The sequence below is a fragment of the Electrophorus electricus genome, chromosome 3, assembly GCF_013358815.1.
Source record: "Electrophorus electricus isolate fEleEle1 chromosome 3, fEleEle1.pri, whole genome shotgun sequence".
NCBI lineage: Eukaryota > Metazoa > Chordata > Actinopteri > Gymnotiformes > Gymnotidae > Electrophorus > Electrophorus electricus.
Window position 1 is genome coordinate 30,346,164 of NC_049537.1, and position 21,337 is coordinate 30,367,500.

At 47.8% G+C, this 21,337-nt stretch overlaps 3 protein-coding genes across 5 annotated transcripts in view; 2 read left to right on the forward strand and 1 right to left on the reverse strand.

Moving 5' to 3' along the window:
* The first annotated feature begins 1,226 nt into the window (after positions 1-1,226).
* mcm3 (minichromosome maintenance complex component 3) lies at positions 1,227-12,780 on the forward strand. 2 transcript variants are annotated; one of them, XM_027015975.2, is made up of 17 exons: positions 1,227-1,379; positions 1,752-1,864; positions 2,038-2,246; positions 2,648-2,778; positions 2,906-3,144; positions 3,326-3,434; positions 8,579-8,732; positions 9,124-9,255; positions 9,430-9,638; positions 9,990-10,164; positions 10,374-10,500; positions 10,621-10,771; positions 10,855-10,995; positions 11,343-11,452; positions 11,664-11,752; positions 11,902-11,986; positions 12,211-12,780. In XM_027015975.2, exons 1-17 carry the CDS (start codon positions 1,305-1,307, stop codon positions 12,407-12,409), a joined length of 2,448 nt encoding a protein of 815 aa, XP_026871776.2. In that variant the 5' UTR covers positions 1,227-1,304; the 3' UTR covers positions 12,410-12,780. The 2 variants fall into 2 exon arrangements, with proteins under 2 accessions (XP_026871776.2, XP_026871777.2); XM_027015976.2 differs by lacking the exon at positions 1,752-1,864 and having other exon boundaries at positions 1,358-1,379.
* A 3,856-nt stretch (positions 12,781-16,636) lies between these two features.
* On the forward strand, positions 16,637-19,692 carry il17a/f3 (interleukin 17a/f3). Its single transcript, XM_027015968.2, has 3 exons — positions 16,637-16,675; positions 17,168-17,388; positions 18,025-19,692. The coding sequence occupies exons 1-3, from the start codon at positions 16,661-16,663 to the stop codon at positions 18,263-18,265; spliced, it is 477 nt and encodes a 158-aa protein (XP_026871769.2). The 5' UTR covers positions 16,637-16,660; the 3' UTR covers positions 18,266-19,692.
* stmn4 (stathmin-like 4) overlaps positions 19,081-21,337 on the reverse strand; it is a 6,172-nt gene continuing 3,915 nt past the window's right edge. For both annotated transcript variants that reach the window (XM_027015966.2, XM_027015967.2), the window contains 2 exons: positions 21,136-21,327; positions 19,081-20,366 (listed from right to left, as the gene is read on the reverse strand). In XM_027015966.2, coding sequence (XP_026871767.1) covers positions 20,307-20,366; positions 21,136-21,327 — 252 coding nt within the window. In that variant the 3' untranslated portion in view covers positions 19,081-20,306. The remainder of the gene's footprint in view (positions 20,367-21,135; positions 21,328-21,337) is intronic.

Genomic DNA, 21,337 nt, shown 5'->3' on the forward strand with positions numbered 1-21,337 from the left:
TATTCCACATGTAGTTTTCCAGTTATCCCATGATGGAGTACTTAAACCGGGAAAGCTAAAGCAATTATTCAGTATTGACTGATCATATTACTTCTCATTTTAAGAGGGTGTGGCACATTAACAGACTGATATCAGATGTGCAGCCTGCAGACAGCAAGAGGACTAACCTGTGCAAAGATGCCAACATGAAGGGATTGTAATAACAGCAAAGCTTTGGTCACTTTTACTTTTCCAGATGTTACTGTCATTACACATGTGCATAAGCGTGTTGTGCATCACATCAAAAGGTGCGGCATGTACCAAACATATAACACATTAAAAAAATCAAAAAAGCACAAATGTGTGGCGCGTTGGTACAGTGCGCTTAAGGCCTGTCCAGCAAGGATGGTTTTGCTGTACGTTACCGGGATGCTACGAAGACAAGAATCTTTATAACATCAGAAAAAAACAAAAAACAAAAACAAAAAACAGCAACAAAAAGAAAGCGGTTAACAGATCTTATTAAACACTAAAACATTAAACATAAAAACATTTTTAAAAACTCATGGATTTAAAGTAACAATGTGTGCGTCGCGGACGATGCGATTCCAATAACAAAGCGAGAGAACAAATGCGTCCACAGCTTATCGACGGGGGCCAAAGGGTTGAGCTGCTCCCCTCCCACGGACTGCACACAGAACCTCAGCCATGCATGCACACGTGTACCTGCACAGCATGACGTGAGGGTCTGTAGACTGAACTGCAAAAGGAGATGTATACAAACGTTAGCTGTGGGAAAATCGCGCATTTGGCGCCGTTTTATTATCATTTAGTTACGAAATTTGAACTGAGCTGCGCTGAAAATAGTTACCCCCCCCCCCCAATAAAACTAGTTTTAGGAAGAACCTGTACTATGACAACCATGTGTGTAACTCTGCCCACATGTAGCACAATATTCAGCAGACTGCTTTAGATTTGATCGTTATTTGTTAGGAATCTGCGGCACCTCACGGGGGAAAGTCAGACAGCGGCGCACGCTGCCTCCACGGTGGACCCGGGGCGCATGCGCAGCTCGCTGAATTTTTCGCGCGAAATGTCCAAAGGAACAGGGAGAGGCCAGATTTCCCCCGGTTTGATTGGTCGCCTTCGGAAGACTAATAAATATTAAAATTATTCGACGTCGCTCCAGCCAATCAAGACAAAGAACACTCCCTGCCGGGAATCCTATCTGGCGCGAAAAAGCGCTATATTCGGAGCAGAAGAGTCGTTGGTTTATGTGGTCGAAGTTTTGTTGTTTGGTCTGTGAAGTTTAATACTGTACAAACATGGCAGCAGAGGTAGTGGACGATCATGAGATGAGGGAAGCCCAGCGGGATTACCTCGACTTTCTGGATGATGATGTAAGTAACGCATTTGTGTTAAAATATTGCGATTATTCGGTCGGTCGACACAATCGACCCGCTAGTTGCTAGCTAGCTAGCTAGCCACGTCGATAGTTTCTCATAATCTCTCCTGATTCCGTTCTCAGTCAATGTATCAGATAGTTCAGTTAGCCAGAGATATAGTGCGAGTGTGTAGCTGCAACAGTTGAATGAAGTTTATATCATATAGGCTTAGATGTTTAGAGGGCTGGCTGCAAACCTTTGTTAGGGCTCGTGTGAACGTTGCAGCTGGCTAGTTAAGTTCAGTCCAGTTAAATGTCTTAACCACTAACATTGGCGTGTTTCCAAACGGTATGTAGAAATCTGAGTGATGTTTGTGTCGTCGTGCAGCAGGATGCGGGGATATACCAGAGCAAAGTGCGGGACATGATCAGCGAGAATAAGTTCCGCCTCGTGGTCAACGTCAACGACCTGCGACGACGCAACGAAGCTCGCGCTGCCAAGTATGCGTTTCGGGGTAGTTTCATACTAAGTGCTGTTCACATCCCTGTTTATGAGCGTTGTAGAGTATGACGGCCATGTGCTGCGTTTCGAGACTTTGACTCAGCTAGTCGTCCGACGACCAGTATGGGCTCCTCCTGTAGTGCCGCTGAAATGACTGGCACTCTGCTTCCAGGCTAATGAACAACGCTTTTGATGAGCTCCTGGCATTCCAGCGTGCGCTGAAGGACATGGTCGCCTCCATAGACGCCACCTTCGCCAAGCAGTTCGAGGAATTCTTCGTCGGCCTGGAGGGCAGCTTCGGGAGCAAGCACGTGACCCCCCGCACGCTGACCTCGCGGCTTCTGGGCAGCGTGGTGTGTGTGGAGGGCATCGTCACCAAGTGTAGGTCTCAGCTTGTTCACTGGTGTCTCTTACCGTGTCGCAGCAGTGTAAATGTCACTCAGACATCAGTCAGTGTTAGTCTGCATTGCTGTGGCTGTAAAGCATATTAATAGCCATGTGTAAGACCCTAATACTGTGATAATAACATAGTAACAGGAGTTTATAAATGCTTTATGATCAGGTTGTAAATTGGCTGGTAGGTTAGATGGTCCTCAGCTTTCCCAGAGAGTCCGTGTGTGTCCAAGAGCCTTGTGTCCTCAGATGTAATAAAAGCGGACTGCGGGTCGTCAGAGGATGCGAGACAGCCTTGGCCTCGAGCTGTTCGTTTGGAGGGCAAAACTACGAATAACTACGTGTCGTGATTACAGAAACCATGTAGTGTTTTGTCCTTGGTGTTCCAGGCTCCCTGGTGCGTCCTAAAGTAGTGCGCAGTGTCCACTATTGTCCGGCCACCAAGAAGACCCTGGAGCGCAGGTACACGGACATGACCTCGCTGGACGCCTTCCCGTCGAGTGCCATCTATCCAACCAAGGTGCTTTCACCTGCTAGCACCAGTTACATTTGACCATCCAGTGTTGTTCAGGAACAGATGAAAGTCTTTTCCATCTACAGCACACACACACTCGCACTCACTCATGGTTTTCCTCGCTGCGATCCAGGATGAGGAGAGCAACCCTCTGGAGACCGAGTTCGGCTTGTCTAGCTACAAGGACCACCAGACCATCACGGTGCAGGAGATGCCGGAGAAAGCGCCTGCGGGTCAGCTGCCCCGCTCCGTGGACATCATCCTGGACAACGACCTCGTGGACTTGGCCAAGCCCGGCGACCGTGTGCAGGTGGTCGGCACCTACCGCTGCCTGCCAGGCAAGAAGGGCGGCTTCACCTCCGGCACCTTCAGGTAACGGCACGGTTGCTGCGGTAACCTGGGAGGCCCTCAGTTTCTTAGCTTGTACGGTGGAATTAATCGGATGCCGATAGTTAATCTACTGTCACTCACAGTTGTTGTGAAGTGTAGTGTAGTTATGAAGTGTCCAGAGTTTTGTGCATGCCCACTTCACTGTCCGTGTGCTCCTGGTCAGGACCATAATGGTGGGCTGCCACTTAAAACAGCTGAGCAAAGAGGTCACGCCCTTCTTCTCTGCCGATGATGTGGTGAAGATCAAGAACTTCAGCAAGTCTCGCACTAAGGTGAGAGGATAGGGGAAGAGCACGTGTGATGTGTATCGCTGTAGACGTGGGACGTGGGTTTGCCAAAAGCATCGTAACACAAAGGTCATCTTTAAGTGGGGGAGTATCACATCACCCTGAACACTCACTCTACCACTAAAGAGAGGGAGTGTTCAGTGTGATTCCCTCTCTTTAGTGGTAGAGCGAGTATCACACTAAACACTAGTGGTGGAGCGAGTGTCGCCCCCAACACTCTGGTAGTGGTGGAGCGAGTGTCGCCCCCAACACTCTGGTAGTGGTGGAGCGAGTGTCGCCCCCAACACTCTGGTAGTGGTGGAGCGAGTGTCGCCCCCAACACTCTGGTAGTGGTGGAGCGAGTGTCGCCCCCAACACTCTGGTAGTGGAGGAGCGAGTGTCGCCCCCAACACTCTGGTAGTGGAGGAGCGAGTGTCGCCCCCAACACTCTGGTAGTGGAGGAGCGAGTGTCGCCCCCAACACTCTGGTAGTGGAGGAGCGAGTGTCGCCCCCAACACTCTGGTAGTGGAGGAGCGAGTGTCGCCCCCAACACTCTGGTAGTGGAGGAGCGAGTGTCGCCCCCAACACTCTGGTAGTGGAGGAGCGAGTGTCGCCCCCAACACTCTGGTAGTGGAGGAGCGAGTGTCGCCCCCAACACTCTGGTAGTGGAGGAGCGAGTGTCGCCCCCAACACTCTGGTAGTGGAGGAGCGAGTGTCGCCCCCAACACTCTGGTAGTGGAGGAGCGAGTGTCGCCCCCAACACTCTGGTAGTGGAGGAGCGAGTGTCGCCCCGAACTCTCTGGCAGTGGTGGAGCGAGTGTCTCCCCGAACACTCTGGCAGTGGTGGAGCGAGTGTCTCCCCGAACACTCTGGCAGTGGTGGAGCGAGTGTCTCCCCGAACACTCTGGCAGTGGTGGAGCGAGTGTCTCCCCGAACACTCTGGCAGTGGTGGAGCGAGTGTCTCCCCGAACACTCTGGCAGTGGTGGAGCGAGTGTCTCCCCGAACACTCTGGCAGTGGTGGAGCGAGTGTCGCCGCCAACACTCTGGCAGTGGTGGAGCGAGTGTCGCCGCCAACACTCTGGCAGTGGTGGAGCGAGTGTCGCCGCCAACACTCTGGCAGTGGTGGAGCGAGTGTCGCCGCCAACACTCTGGCAGTGGTGGAGCGAGTGTCGCCGCCAACACTGGCAGTGGTGGAGCGAGTGTCGCCGCCAACACTCTGGCAGTGGTGGAGCGAGTGTCGCCGCCAACACTCTGGCAGTGGTGGAGCGAGTGTCGCCGCCAACACTCTGGCAGTGGTGGAGCGAGTGTCGCCGCCAACACTCTGGCAGTGGTGGAGCGAGTGTCGCCGCCAACACTCTGGCAGTGGTGGAGCGAGTGTCGCCGCCAACACTCTGGTAGTGGTGGAGCGAGTGTCGCCGCCAACACTGTAATGGTGGAGCGAGTATCGCCCCCGACACTCCAAGTTTTAAGTTTGGTTTGTTACATACAGTCATACACAGTATAACTTGCAGTGAAATGGTTGAGAGTGCTCTGTCCAAACTGAGGAAAAAGAAAACGGGTGCATAGAGAAATATATATTCTATATATGTACAAAAATATATTAACAATGTATGTACAATATATGTATATTATGTTTATATACACAATGTATATGGTTGTGTATATATGTATGTACACAATGTACAGAATGTACAGATCCATCTTGTAAAATGACATATTTACCGTTTTTATGTTACATGGTGGTAATTGAACATATTTACATTTATGTTACATGGTGGTGGTGGTCCCCACAGTTTATCAGTTTCACTGATTCAATGGCCTGTGGGAAGAAGCTCCTCTTCAGTCTCTCTGTCTTGGTCTTCAGGGAGCGAAAGCGCTTCCTTGACCTCAACAGAGGGAAGAGCCTATTGTTGGGATGGGTGGGGTCCTTCACAATCCTCCTGGCCTTGGTCTGGCACCGCTTGTAGTAGATGGTCTGCAGGTCAGGAAATTCCGTGTGAGTGATGCACTCTGCTGAACACACTACCCTTTGGAGTGCTTGTCTGTCCTGCTTGGTGCTATTCCCAAACCAGACTGTGATGTTCCCCGTGAGGATGCTCTCGATAGTGCAGGTGTAGAAGTTCCGCAGTACCTTGGAGGGCAGTCTGAAGTCTCTTAGGCGTCTGAGGTGGTAAAGACGCTGACGAGCCTTCTTTGCCAGGGAACTGGTATGGCGGGACCAGGACAGGTCCTGCGAGATGTCAAATCCAAGGTACCTGACACTATCTACTCTCTCCACCGTGATTGCACTGATCCTCACAGGTTGGTAGTGCCGCTCCTGCTTCTTGCTGCAATCCACGATCCACTCCTTTGTCTTACTGACGCTTAGGAGGAGATTATTTTCCTGGCACCAGTTTTCCAGGTGTTTAATCTCCTCCAGGTAGGCCCTCATCGTTGTCCGAGATCAGACCCATGACAACGGTGTCGTCAGCAAACTTGACAATGATGGTGGAGCTGGAAGTGGCTGTGCAGTCGTAGGTGTGCAGTGAGTAGAGCAGGGGGCTTAAGACACAACCCTGAGGAGCTCCAGTGCTGAGGGTGAGGGTGGATGAGGCAGTTGCCCACCCGTACTGATTGTGGTCTGTCTGTTAGGAAGTTGGAGATCCAGTCGCACAGGGATGTATGCAGTCCTAGATCCCCCAACTTAGTAGTGAGTAGGGAGGGGATGATGGTGTTAACATTATGTTAAAATTATGTTAAAAATTATTTCCCCTCCCTTCGTCCAGGTGAGTCAGTGTAGTGTGGAGCAGATGTGCAATTGCATCATCAGTGGAGCAGTTGTGGCGGTATGCAAACTGCAGTGGGTCCATGGAGGCTGGCAGTGAAGATGTGATGAAGTCTCTGACTAGCTTTTCAAAGCACTTCATCACGACTGATGTGAGGGCAACAGGGCGGTAGCCATTGAGGTCGGAGGATCGAGGTTTCTTCGGGACAGGGACGATGGTGGATCGCTTGAAGCTGGACGGGACGATACCGAGCATCAGGGAGAGATTGAAGATGTCGGTGAATACCGGGGCTAGCTGATCTGCGCAGGCTTTGAGGACTCTCCCGCAGATACCATCTGGTCCCACCGCCTTCCTGGTATTCACCCTTTTAAACACTCTCCTCACGTCACTCTCCGTGATGATGAGAGGGCGCTGTTCTATGGTGGGCTCTGCGCATGCACCGTTGGCTGCGCCGATAGTACCATTAGCACTAGCGCTGCTAGCATTAGCGCGGCTAGCATTAGCGCTGTTAGCACTAGCGCTGTTAGCATTAGCGCTGCTAGATGTAGCCTCGAAGCGAGTGAAGAATGTATTCAGCTCGTTCGCCAGAGACTCATCCGCACTCATCAGCCCAGAGGGTGGGCTCCTGTAGTCCGTGATCGTCCGTAGTCCCTGCCACAGGGATCTAGAGCCACTCTGCTGGAACTGTTTCTAGTTTCCTCCCGTAGCGTCGCTTCGCCTCCCTCACCGCCCTGCGCACTCCGTATGCCGCAGACTTGTACTCGTCCATGTTCCCGCTGATAATACCCGCGTTGTAGGCAGCAGTGCGAGAGTTCAGAGCCTCGTGGATGGTTTTATCCACCCAGGGCTTCTGGTTGGAAAACTTCTTTATGGTAATTCTTGGAATCGTGTCGTCCACCAGTTTCCCAATAAACCCCACTACTGCCTCTGTAAACTCGCTGACATCATCAGTGCTGCGCCGGAACATGTCCCAGTCCGCGTCATCCAGAGCGTCCTGCAGAGCGGCCACCGATTGGTCTGTCCAGTGTGCGACCTCCCTCTGAACCGGAGCTTCCCGTTTCAGCCTTTGTTTATATTTTGGTAGGAAGAAGATGGCAGCATGGTCCGACTTACCAAACGGTGGATGAGCTAGTGCCTTGTAGCTGTCCTTGTATGGGGTGTAGCAGTGGTCGAGTGTCCTATTTCCCCTGGTGGGGAAGGTTATGTGCTGGTAAAGGTTGGGCACTGCACGCTTGAGGTTAGCGCTGTTGAAATCCCCAACCACGATAAGTGCAGCGTCCCAGTGCTGTGCCTGAAACTGTGTGAGAGCCTCATGAAGTTCCCACAGTGCAGTGTCCATGTTGGCCTGAGGTGGGATGTACATGGTGTTGATGATGACCGAAGTGAAAGGACGAAGCTTGAGGGCGAGCAGCTCCAGGTTGGGTGAGCAGGAGCGGGCGAGAGTAACAACATTGGCATTGTTGCACCAGCTGTTGTTTACCATCACACACACTCCACCACCTCTCGACTTCCCCGAATCTGCCGTCCTGTCCATGCGGTGAACCGAGAAGAACTCGGCCGGCTGGATGGCGTGGTTTGGTACCGCTGGGTTCAGCCACGACTCGCTGAAGCAGAGGAGATTGCAGTCCCGAATGTCCCTCTGGAACTTTATCCTGGCCCGGAGGTCATCGAGCTTGTTGTCCAGAGACTGGACATTGGCTAGCAGGATGCTAAGTAAGGGAGCTCGGTGTGCCCGAGCCCTCAGCCTGGTCCTGATGCTGGCTCGCTTCCCTCGAGGCCTTTTCCTCGCGTCGCGTCCTTTGTTCTCCCTCAGGATCTCCGTCGGCCATCTTGGGTCCGGGGTTAGAGACGGCTTGAGGTGAGTGGTATGTAGATTAAGAGAAATAAGAGCATCTCTGGTGTATGAGATACGCGCCGTGGTGTGTAGAGAAGGGCTGCGGAGAAGTCAGGGGTAGCGGGAAGAGCGAAAAAAGTGCCAGGTGTGGACGGAGCAGTCGTGACGGCAGCCGACCTCACCGGCGCCATCTTAATGATCACTATACCACTAAAGTGGTGGAGTGAGTGTCACACTGAACACTCTTTAGTGGTAGAGTGAATGTCACACAAAGTGGTAGAGAGTCGTACTGAACACTAGTGGTGGAGCGAGTGTCACACTGAACACTCTAGTGGTGGAGCGAGTGTCACACTGAACGCTTTAGTGGTAGAGCGAGTATCACACTGAACGCTTTAGAGGTAGAGCGAGTATCACACTGAACACTCTCTCTCCCATTTAAGATGATCTTAAACGTCCCTGTTCCGCTGACCTCACGTGCACCCTTGGCACTGACGTTGGCGTGGAGTTGGTGAAGTTGAGGTTTAACACTTTTTCTCCCGACCTTTGACAGAATGTGTTCGACCAGCTTGCGCGCTCCCTGGCCCCCAGCATCCACGGTCACGAGTACATCAAGAAGGCCATTCTGTGCATGTTATTGGGTGGAGTGGAGAAGGTTCTGGAAAATGGCTCGCGGATCCGTGGAGACATCAATGTGCTTCTCATAGGTGGGAACTACATTTATGCTGACACTAGTTCAATGCACGTTTTGCAGAAAAAAAAACGTTTCCAGTGCTTCCTTGTGAGTAAGAACACCAGACAGGTGGAATCTGTCTTGAGTCATCACCTTCACTAGTGTAGCAGGGACCAGCATTTATAAGATCTAATCCTACCGTGGGATTAAACAGACAGAAAGGCCTCGTTTATGCATACCCTTGACCTAGAACCCAGTCAGAGAGTATCTGGAACACTATAACCCAGTGGCTTCTGTATTACACAAACGTCCGTGCCGAGTACAGGCTGGAAGTTCTGAGGTCGGTGGGATGCGTCCCGTAGCCTGGATTCCAGCCGTCCATTGTGTGTGCAAAGACATCTGAGTCCTTGGGTGTCGTTTCCCAGGTGACCCGTCCGTGGCGAAGTCTCAGCTCCTGCGCTACGTCCTCTACACGGCTCCTCGTGCCATCCCCACCACGGGCCGTGGCTCATCCGGCGTGGGCCTGACAGCTGCTGTCACCACCGACCAGGAGACAGGTATTGAACCCTACTGAGACACGACAGGAGGAGCGTGTGGAGGGATGACGAGGGGTTACGTCACACATACGCCAGCAGCCAAAGCTAAAGGTCTCGGCGTGGACACTCAGGGATGTTCTCTCTCTCTCTCTCTCTCTCTCTCTCTGTGTCTGTCTATCTCGACGTCTCTCCCAGGCGAGCGGCGCTTGGAGGCAGGCGCCATGGTCCTGGCTGATCGGGGTGTCGTATGCATCGACGAGTTTGACAAGATGTCGGACATGGATCGCACGGCCATCCACGAGGTGATGGAGCAGGGGCGTGTCACCATTGCCAAGGCGGGCATCCACGCCCGGCTCAATGCCCGCTGTAGTGTCCTGGCTGCCGCCAACCCCGTCTATGGCCGGGTGAGTGACATCGCTGTCGCACACACTGAGAGAAGGAGATCTGAAACCTTGAAACCGTGGTGATGTTCGTCTGGACACGTTCAATTTTCAGATTTAGGTCAACATGACATTTCATTCTCCAGGTTATTGCCAAACCCGTCTGGCTGTTACTCCTAAAAATGAACATAGCGCGAACTGTAATATTGAATATTGATCTGAACATAGAACGTACTGTGATTCTACTGCATAGTAACTTACAGGAAACAGGAATACACTTTTATTATAGGATTTCCTCTTTAAGTGATTCATGTGTTAATTTGTGAGAGTAACTCGCTCTCTCTTTCTTACACTTTGTCTCCCCCCCCCCCGCAGTACGACCAGTATAAGACCCCCATGGAGAACATTGGTCTTCAGGACTCTCTGCTATCCCGCTTTGACTTGCTCTTCATCATGCTTGACCAGATGGACCCCGAGCAGGACCGCGAGATCTCCGACCATGTGTTGCGCATGCACCGTTACCGTGACCCCCGCGAACAGGACGGAGCAGGTATCAGACGGACCCCCGTGGCCGTTAGGGCCACAGCTGGCTGGTCTGATCACTTTGGTGTCGTGGTATAACTGGAGCCAAAAGCAAATGTATGCAATGCACAGTGTGTTTTAGTTAGTTACTGACATGTACACCTGTGTGTGTGTGTGTGTGTGTGTGTGTGTGTGTGTGTGTGTGTGTGTGTGTGTGTGTGTGTGTGTGTGTAATAGCACTCGCTCTGGGCGGCTCGGTGGATGTTTTGGCCACCAGTGACCCTGATGTGTGTCAGGAGGATGAGGAGGAGCTACAGGTGTATGAGAAACACAACCACCTTCTCCATGGCAACAGGAGACAGAGGTAAATGCCGAATCCTGGCTGTGTGTTTTACACATGGCCTTGGTGCTTTACGGAAGAGCTTAGCGCTGGGCTGATGGTCATAACAAACGTGAGACGTCACATGGCTCCTGTCGCTGACAGGGACCGAGTGGTGAGCAAAGAGTTCATGAGGAAGTACATCCACGTTGCCAAGGCACTGTCCCCTGTACTGACACAAGAAGCAGCCAGTCACATCGCAGAAGAGTACTCCCGCCTCCGCAGCCAGGAGCAGCTCGGCTCAGACGTTGCTCGGGTGAGTGGAGATGCACACGTGTGGATTGTCCCGCTCTCGCGTGCTCGTCAGGTTTACTGACGTACTCTTTGCGCCACCCCTAGACGTCCCCCGTCACGGCGAGGACGCTGGAGACGCTGATCCGTCTTTCCACGGCCCACGCCAAGGCCCGTCTGAGCAAGTCAGTGGAGCTGGAGGACACAGATGTGGCAGTGGCGCTTGTCCAGTTCGCCTACTTCAAAAAGGTCCTAGTGCCCAGTGTTTCCCCTGCTGCTCACACCAGCACCATGGCCATTTAAGACCCCATTCTCACAGGACTAAAATCACATGGGTCTTCTGGAATTGTAAGACGTCGTAGCCGCTGCCGATGGCAACGCCCCATTCTGACTCTGATTATGATCGTAAGACGATGTTTACTGGACATGTAGGTGTGGTCCAGAAATTCAGGTTTTAAATCTGAATGTAATCGGCATTCAGGTACCTTGTACGTTATCCTGTGTGAATAATACATTTTGATTTTAAGATTTTATATATCGGACCTAAATATCCTAAACCAGTGTTTCTGGGTAATAAACATTCCCGCTGTTTCCAGGTTCTGGAGAAGGAGAGGAAGCGTGCCAGACATGGAGACGGGGACACGACCTCCGAGGAAGAGGAAGAGGAGGAAGAAGCCCAGGACGCCAGCCGCCAGCCGAGGAAGAGGTCCGAACAGTCCTCCTCACGGCTTCTGTGTTAAACCTAAGCGCCATGTTCAGAGGGGACGTCATTCTTGTTGTGGCACACGCCTGCTCTATGGATGTGACCCGTTCCGTGTCCCTTTGCAGATGGTTTGGAGATCTGCATAACGAACCTAATCCCCCATGGCAGGTGTTTGGTACTCATGGGGGTTTGTTTTGCCTTTGATGTCCTCTAGGAGGCGCAGTTCATCCACACGCAGGCCATCCCAAGACAGTGGACCCTACGACCCGTACGACTTCACCACCGAAAAGGACATACCTGCGAGTGAGCCTGACAGTTAGCACGTCGCCACCAAAGTCTGCCATCATATCAGATCTGATGCTGGCTGATTTGGTCTGATGGATCTGATAGAAATGCTGTAAGATTTACTGTTGTGGGGTTATTGTTTTTTTGTTGTTTTTTTTTGTGCACAGTCCAGTCTCCTGCTCCTAGCCGGCCCAGTGAGGAGGCCGTGGAGATGCCTGATCAGAATGGTCACACCGAGCTGTCAGCGAACAGGTAGGGATCTGATCCCTCCAGTTTCTTTGCTTCTGAATTGATGTTTCATTCTTCATAAAGTGACCAAAGCTGTTGAAACATTTTAGACAACTTATTTTGGTCACATTAGTAACGTTTAGTGCTTTAGTAATGTTTGTTTGTTTTGTAGTGGAGCTGTTTGGCTTCTCTTTGTGGCTTTGGTGTCACGATATCCAGCTTCTCCTGCATTTATGTGCCCCTTCCAGGCTAAAGGCGTTCAAATCTGCACTACTGGAGGTTTTCCGCTCCACACACGCTCAGTCTGTGGGCTTTAATGCTCTGATGGACGCTGCCAACAAGAGAAGCTCCGCCCCCTTCACCCCAGCTGAGGTTCGTGCCGCCCTCGACCGCATGCAAGACGACAACCAGGTGATGGTAGCAGACGACATCATCTTCCTCATCTGACGAGGAAGGTCTGATGAGGAGAAGAGACGAGACGAAGCTCTGAGGCAGTAGGCCGGTGGCGGACCGATGCGTGCGCAGGGCTTCTCTTGGGTCCACGTCAAAGGCGTGTTGAACTGCGTGTTTGTTTAATTTTGGTCTTTTTTTCTTTCACAAAGCAGTTGCTGACTTGTACACATTTAATGGTGTCTAATGAAGCGTCACAGGACTTCACGTATTTTAGTCTAAGGGTCTGCAAATCAGTCTGACATCTCAACTTGGTTTTACTTATTTTTAAGAATGTGTCGAAACATTGTATATATTGTTGTTAAAAGGAAAGTTAGGTTTGTGTTTGGTGTCCCACTGAACAAATGAATAAATAATGTCAAATGTTTTATTGTCTTTCCTTTATATTTTCTATACGCTGGTAAGATGTCGATTTCTCTGCTGTAGCACACACGAGCAGAGCACACAGGATGACAGAATCATGAGGCACTACACAACTGAGAGAAGCACTGGCGTTGACCGTTAACTGTTAGAGGCAGGTTATAAAACCTATTTAGTTAAACATGGTGTTGTGTCATTTTTAAATAAAGCAGCATTAAAAAAAATGGATTTCATTCAACCAGGATAAGTACCTTAGAAAGTGGTGTGGGTCTGAGTCGTGTGTAACGTGAAGTGAGCTGTACACACACAGGTATCACCCCCCCCCCCCCCCCCCCCCCCCACGTATCACGCACCACAGTAGACAGTCGTGCTGGGGCGTCGTGTCTAACCAGTTTCTCCACTGGCCCAGTGCTGCCTCCGCGCTTTGCGTGGGCACGAAGTGGAGCATCGCGGCCGGAGTCATTGTGAGAGCACCACTGATGCGTATCACTACTTGGAACTGTTGCCTGTTTCCTCGCGGGGACCTGGCTTCTCCATCTCTGTCCATACCGCCTTCATGATCACGAACCATGACACGCCGCTATAGGACATGTGCCCGCCGGTGAGCTAAGCCGGGTTTAAACGGCAGAGTGCGCCACCTACAGGCCGTGATCGGCACCGTGCCGCTGCGAGGATTTCCGCCGCTGTTTTGCTTGTGCTGGATGTTGCTGAGCACGTCGTGATCTTGCAAAGACATTTGCAGCTGGCTGCGTCTCTGGGATGGACCGTACACTTTATGCACACAATCACACGGTAGTAATGATGGTTACGGGACTGAGCTCCGCTCCCTTTTAATGGCATCACAGGGTAATGAGTCATGGTGACATGATAACTGCAGCCTCTGTGGTTTTAGTGTTTTAGCGTTTCGCCTGAGTTTCAAGAAGCCCTTCAGCATTTTGGTGACCTACATTTCTACTGAGTGGGTGAGACTGCAGTAGACTGTGCCAAAGGACACAGAAAGATGCAGCCTGGCCTATATGCACGCGCGCACACACGCGCGCACACACACACACACACAACAGGTCAAAACTTTCGTGAAGGTTCTTCCTGCTAGTGGCGGGCCTGATATTAATCTTTAGCTCTTTTTATGGGAAAAAGGTTTCTTGTCCTTATAGTCACATCACACACTGCAGTTCTGATGAAGCCATTGAGTATTCTGAGATGCATTAATAATAATCTTTTATAATTAATCAATGTATTATTTGCCTGACACTTTCGTAAATGCAGTTTACAGCGTGCTTCCCAGAAAATAGAGAATACATAATAAAATACAAAAAAAATCCTATTTGTTAAAATTTAGTTAAATATTGTTTAAATAGAAAGTTAAAGTTAAATTTAAATAAATATGGTAAATATAATTCAAAGTAGAAGACAACTTAAAAACCACCCAACTGCAGATGTAAGACATAGTAAAAAGTAAAAAAACAAACAAACAAACAATCCTTTCAAATAAACAAGGTAAAAAATACAGTGGAGGCAGAGCAGTTTAATAAAAGGCCTTAATTATTGAAAGTATTTAAAGTGTCAAGAGCCCTCAGGCCATCTGGCCGAGAATTCCAGATGTTTAGGGCCATGGCAGGAGAAGGCATCCTCAGAGCTCTTTAGTCAGGAGGTGTTTTAGCGGTGGATCTGAGGGCCGTGGAGGTCCATGCCTGGTTGTATGTTCTCTCATCTTGGAGCATGCCAGGCCTCTGCTGCTGCATTCTGGACTCTCTGCCAACATGAAGCAGTTTTCTTTGGCAAGTTTTCCAACAGTGCATTACAGTTGTCCAGATGTGAAGATACAAAGGTGTGTACACGTTTTTCCCTATCAGTTGCTGTGAGGATACTTCTGACCTTGGCTATGTTATGAAGATGATAGAGCGCTGTTCTTGAGACATTGCTAACATAGCGTTTAATGCTTAGGTCAAAGTCAAAAGTGACACTTGGGTTTTTGATATGGTGTTGGGCCTTAACTGATAGGCACTCCAGATACATTACTGCATCAATGCACTCATGACAATTCCCAATTATTAAAAAATTCTGTTTTGTCCTGGTACAAGAAACTCTGACACATCTCGGACTTGATGTCTTCTAGACAGTTAAAAATCAAGGTCAATGGAACCCCAGGAATCAGTGGGTAGACACACACACAAAAAAAAATACAATTATATATATTTGCCATTGCACCAGTATGCAGACGAGATATATATATATATATATATATATATATATATATATATATATATATATATATATATATATATATATATATATATCGTCTGCATACTGGTGCAATGGCAAAGCTTACAGAGATTAAAGAGCGCTCGTCTGAAAATTGAGCCCTGGGGGACACCACAGAATTGCTCATGGCATTTAGAGCTGGAAACAGTTCAGAAAATACCAGTTAGGCAAATACAGTCTTTTAGGTGGTTTAGTAGTATTCAGTGAACATCTTGTGCCAAATACAGCACTGATTTCAAAAAAGAAAGTGTAGACATGTTACTGGATTTAGCCTAAGATCATTGAGGACTTCAGTTATTGTGGTTTCTGTGTAAATATTTAAGTATTCCTGAAAATGAAGAGAGACATCATGCTCAATAATCTTTCTGAAAAATGTAATATTAGGAATTGGTCTGTTATTATTGAGGTTAATAGGATCTAATTTATTCTTCTTTAGAAGAGGCTTGATAAATAACTGCTGTTTTAATACTCTGTGGGTACATCCCTTGTTTCAGTGATTTATTTACAATATTAACAATGTGTTTTGACAGTGCACCGAAAGCTTGTGAGGATTGGATCAAATTGGTTTGGTGTCTAGAGGACAGCTTGTTGTGTAAGAGGGAAATCACATTTGTAAGTGTTTTTGTAAGTGATTTTTTTACTTGTATAAGGTCAAACTCTGAAAACTATTTTTACCATTTAAAAAAAGTTTAGAAAATGTAGAAAAAGGAGTCTCCATGGTTCTAGACTGGGTAGTCTATTGCCCAGCCTTTAAACTACCAGGAGGTTATAGTGATGGCGGTTGACAGCAGGCTCGAGGTTTGCGAACAGGACTGAGCAGCAAAAAGCTTAAGAGGTTCTCGTCGTGACGGCCAAAGTTTGAAAAGCTGAGAAGCTTACCGCTCATCTTAAATCACTGCCTCTGAATACTAAAGAACAGAGAACTAGAAGCCCTTCTGTATACAGCACACAAATCACGCCATGCAGCTACCCATGCAGTAATCTCGGTGAGTCTGCACTAAACAGAATATGAATTACATACATATGCACTGGATCCAGTCCTACATTCTTCTTCATATGTTTTTGATGGCTTCCAAACATTGATTTGGACATTGTTAACTGTTCATTGTAAAGACACTTTCCCCCCTAGTTTCTACTAAAACTTCAGTAGTGAGATTACGTGTAAAAACACACCTCTGCATGTCTGAAGCAGCGTGCACACATACACATGGCTTTCCCAAACACATTTAGTAACCATACCCAAGTATGCTGTCTTACTGATTCACAAAAATGCTACATATTACATTAAAATCGACATATTTTATGAAGTTTTAGCAGGTGCAGTAAACTGCTGACTTTATGCCACACTGGACTGTGCAATCAGTCAAGTAAAACTTCCATTTGATTTGATGTACTTAGATTGTAATATTTTCATGCTGTTCCTGACATGGTCCCAGACTGGATCACATCAGACCCCATGTTTGCATTTTCTTTTTCTCTTTTTTTAACTGTGTCAAGAGGAGGAAGCCGTGTAGAGAATCAGGTCCTGACCCATATATATATACAGATAGGAAACTGTCAAAGTCTCATTACTCTCTGACTGAGGCTGGTAGGCTAGGAGAACAAAGCAGAGCCTTTTCTTTGGAGATGCCGATCTCAATGGTTAGTAATTGTTTGTCATAATTGAACAATTGTCATAATTGTTGTTTTCTGTGGTTGATTGTTAGTTACAATTTTATCAAAGCTTGCTTTAGCAACCTGAGAATATCACTACAGTATACTTACATAACTACAGTATAGTCATTACTTTCTAAACATGCTGTGCTATGAACTAGTGTCTTCAAACTGCCATATTGTGTACGTCAGTGTATAGTTTTGTTCAAATTGACTGATTTTGCTGGAAGAAGCATTTTTATTTAGCGATTTACCTTCATTGCACACTTTATCCTGGATGCTTGTGTAGATACTGAAGATACCGAAGACAACAAGTTTCCTGGAAAATCTTTCAATATATAAAAGAGTTGTATAACTAAAAAGACATTATAAAGAAATATACTCATTAAAAGTAAGCAGCAAAAATGTAGCACATTATGCTTTTTTCTGTCCTCCTCTGTCGTCTTGCTTCGTGTGTTCTTCTCCTACTTCTCCTTCGAGGTCTTCAAAGCTGTCGTGATGCTGGGTGTAGCAGCATTGCTGCTCGACGTGGACGCCCTCGCTGCCCCCCAGAGGAACAGGAGCATGAAGCTGCCCAAGCCCAGCAAGGGCCCACGGGGCAGGATGCGGAAACTCTGGCTCAAAGTCGACCCTGCTCTGCTCAACTCCTCGGACTCCCTGCTGATATCGCCCAGACTGTCAATTTCACCATGGACATATGAGTGAGTTTAAAAATCTACAGACTGACAATACAACACGTCAAGGACACCCTGCCTTACAGGTGTGATTAACAGGGCACCAAGGCGTTTATGGCTACATCCAGGTTTTAAACTGATTTCTGCATTTAAAAGTAAATACAGATAAATACTGTTTCTGAAAACATTTCCAGGCACAGCCAGAACCCCAGGACCCAGGGATGGTCTCAAACAGACCCACCTTGTCCAGGGCTTCTGAGCGTTAGCACCTTAGCAGATGTAGTCTACAGTAGGCAGGTCTACGGTGAACTACAGGACAGAGCTGGTTTCATTTCCTATTGTACCTTTATCTAGGATTTAGTCAATATAAATTCACTAAGATTTATAAGAGTGAAAAGAGTTATACTTGATTTTATGCACTTTAGATGCTATCATATTTATATTAATAAACTTTTATCTCTTTAATTTTTCATTGTATTACTTTAACTATATTTAAATGTATTGTAATAAATTGTTTTTGTAATTTTTTTTTTTTTTTTGGGCTAAAACCTTACAGAGGTGACCGAGCTGAGGATGTCAGATCCTTTTTGCTTTGTTTTTATTTTTCTGTGTCTTATGCATTATGCACTAACGTGCGCAGCATGCTCCTTATGCTCGCTGCAGGTCCTCCTATGATGTGGACCGCGTCCCGTATCACATCTTCGAAGCCAAATGCGAGAGGACGGGCTGCCTGACCAGAGACGGCCAGGAGGACATGGGACTGGAGTCCAAGCCCATCTTCTACCAGATTCTGGTCCTCAGGCGCGTGAAGGCCAAGCGGCAGGAGTCGGTGCTGCAGCTCGAGAAGAAGACCGTCAAAGTGGGCTGCACGTGCGCGGTGCCCAACGTGCTCCCTCCGATGTAGCCCGTCCCGCGCGCTTGCCTTAAACCAGGATCAAGGCTTTAAGATGTCCCGCGTCTGTGACCAGACAGGCGGTCTTATTTACTAATCAATAAGCTGCGACATAATGACATTTATACATCAGCAAGATCCGGCCAAATAATTTGATTGGGGTTAGAGTCATTCCGTGAGTGCCGATATGTAGCGTAACAGCGCTCGGAAGTTAAAATGCACATGTATCAGTCAGATTCACAGCTATGTTCTATCAACTGTTATCGATCTTAGAGTGTAACAAACTTTGCTGTCAACTCATCGTAACCAGACACGCCGCCAAACGGAATGTCAACACACCCTTATTTCCCTGGCTGCACAACAAATGGAAACATTGACGAATGTACGATGTTCAGTACCACAGCACACTCTCTTCAAGAGCCATTTCCCCCCAATGATGCGTCATATTATACTGACACCTAGTGCCTTGGACGCTTCAGAGATTCTACTAAATCTATTCATGGCCGCTCTATGGGACATAAACTGGTTCATTTGAGGGTTACAAAGAAGTTTGATTGTTCATTTCATATGACTTCATAGAAAGACTAAAAAATAAAAAATCTCTTTCATAAATATTGTTTTGCTACTTTTTGGTGGTGCTCTTTTAAATGTGGTAGAGAATAGATGCTCACCGTGCTGACGAATGGATTTCAATGTTCTCGCCTCACTGACACCTTACAATTCGGACTCGGTACGTTTAAATGAATACGTTTAACAGGGTTGGCGGTACAGAAAGCGACAAATCACAAAACTGGTCATTTAGTCAAGAGAAGCTTTTACTGACCATGTCAAAACAGAGAGATTTTATTCTTTTAGGGTGTCCACAGACATGGGCAGTGAGGTGGGGTAGGGATTCATATTTATACAGGATCCTGAAACATTTCCAGTTCTCATCACGGCACAGTTACGTTGTCTGCGAGGCCGGGACCGCAAGCATGTAGTCTTTTCTGGTCTCTCTTCAATTAACAGGTAACATAAGTACACAGATGGCACCAAGGAAAGCACAGTGACATGCCAAACCAAAGTGCAGCATACACTAACCTAAGGCTGTGGAAGCGTATCTACGTGCTACCTCACTTCGAGGAGAAGTGTGGCGTCTGGCTGCACTCTGCTTCACAGTCTTCACACGCCGTTCTCTGAGCTCGGGTGGTTTTTAACCGGCGCACCGGCGTCTTTCAAAGTAACAGCTACTGGCTATGTGCTTTTGAGTTGTGCTTCATAAATGAGTCGATTCCGGGCGTTTCATCGTAAATGGGCTAATGGTGAGGAGATTCACGACAACCCTAGACAAAAAATAAATCTGGATCATCATGTCTGAAAGCGTGTTATCAACAAGAGAAAATTGAGAACTCTGGAGGGGAAAGGCGTTATTATAATTGATTGAACTGACAAGGCGTGAATTCAACATCAACTGCGCGTATAGACATGCATAGTTTTCACTTTTCCTACACATCATACATTTAAGAAACAGCATATTTTTGCAATATGTATTAACTGCGTGAACCTTCTGCGAGATGCAATTTCTGGTGGTCTTGGGTTAGCCTCACCTCGGATGACGCCCCCTATCGCTACGGTATTAGGTGTTGATGTAAGTATCCCCCGTAATTTCGTTCTCATGTCTTTCTTTTCGTCTACACCATCATCGGCATGTACCAATCATTTACTTTTTTGGGGCGGTGTAGTGTTATCCGCCACCGCCACCCACCTAGACACTACAACTTCAGTGCACCTTACATTGCCATCCAAATAAAACCAGGCATCTTTTGGTCTTTTTTTATCACTAGTTTCGACATTAGTTTTGACACTGTTAAATCTCACTCACTGACATCATTTAACATTGTTAAACCTAAATAAATAAATAAATAAGAATAAATAAATGTTTAGTATGATTCAAACTGTCATTGGAGGCTTCTGCTACAGGCCTGCGTTAGTTCAGTGAGATGTTCTGGTTTGCTCTGTAGGTCTCCTCCTCGCTCCCCCAACCGTAAGCAGTTCTCCGCGTCAGCCGCCTCCTCTACCGACATGCCTCCTCCTTCATCTCCTTGTTCCTCCTAACCTCCTCAGCGTGCTTGTCCTAAGAGCAGGAGAGAGTGTGGATTAGACATCTGTTGTTGTACCAGCACAGTCGGGGGTGGGGAGAGGTGGGGGGTTGGTTAAGGAGCATGACAACTCAAACTCTTCTTAATGAAGTATTTATTAATGCAATATTTCAATATTTTACATATCAAACTGCATCTTTCCCCAGAGGCAGAAGACATGTGAGTTGTGAGCAGCACACGCTTCTGTATTTGCAGAAGCAGGAGGAACATCCTATCAAAATAAGGCACTCTTGGGGTTAAAATGAGAGATCCGTGGTGTCTGTAACTGCGAGCCCGCTGGCAGTACTGACACTGACCCTGTGACCTGAGCACCACTCTTACCTTCTCTAACTAATCTCATAACAATATAATCATCTAATCTAATCTAATAATCTACAATCTAAATCTAATCCAGTGGTATTCCAATGGATTTTTGTGTCAGAGTCACATATCTCATCCCTGTCTCTCCTTGAATACCAAAAAATATAATAAATTAGAAGTACAGTACATATGTTTGCTTGGTTCTCACTTGAAATTCTTGAAAGTATAAGCATGTGTGTCCTTTACTGTACAGTGACTCATGCATAGGCCAGTTCTAAAATATTAAAAAGTGTCTATAATATGTATGTAATTGTAATGAATCATAAATGTTACTTTAAAGGCCTGTGACCCCTGTGGCCTAGCTCACACCAAGTTGACTCCTTACTCACTCCTAGTTGACTCCTTGCTCACTCCTAACTCACTCCTTGCTCACTCCTGTGGTACCTTCTCCTGAAGCCTCTCCAGCATGGCAGCCAGCAGGGCTTCACGGTTCTCCTTGTTGGCCTCCATCCTCTGCTGCAGCTTCTCCTTCGCGTTCCTGATGAAGTTGTTGTTCTCCTCAAAGGCCTTCTGGATGACCTCGCGTTCATGCTCCCTCTTCTCCGCCAGGTGCTTCAGCAGCTCTGCCTCCTGGAACTGCACGGGA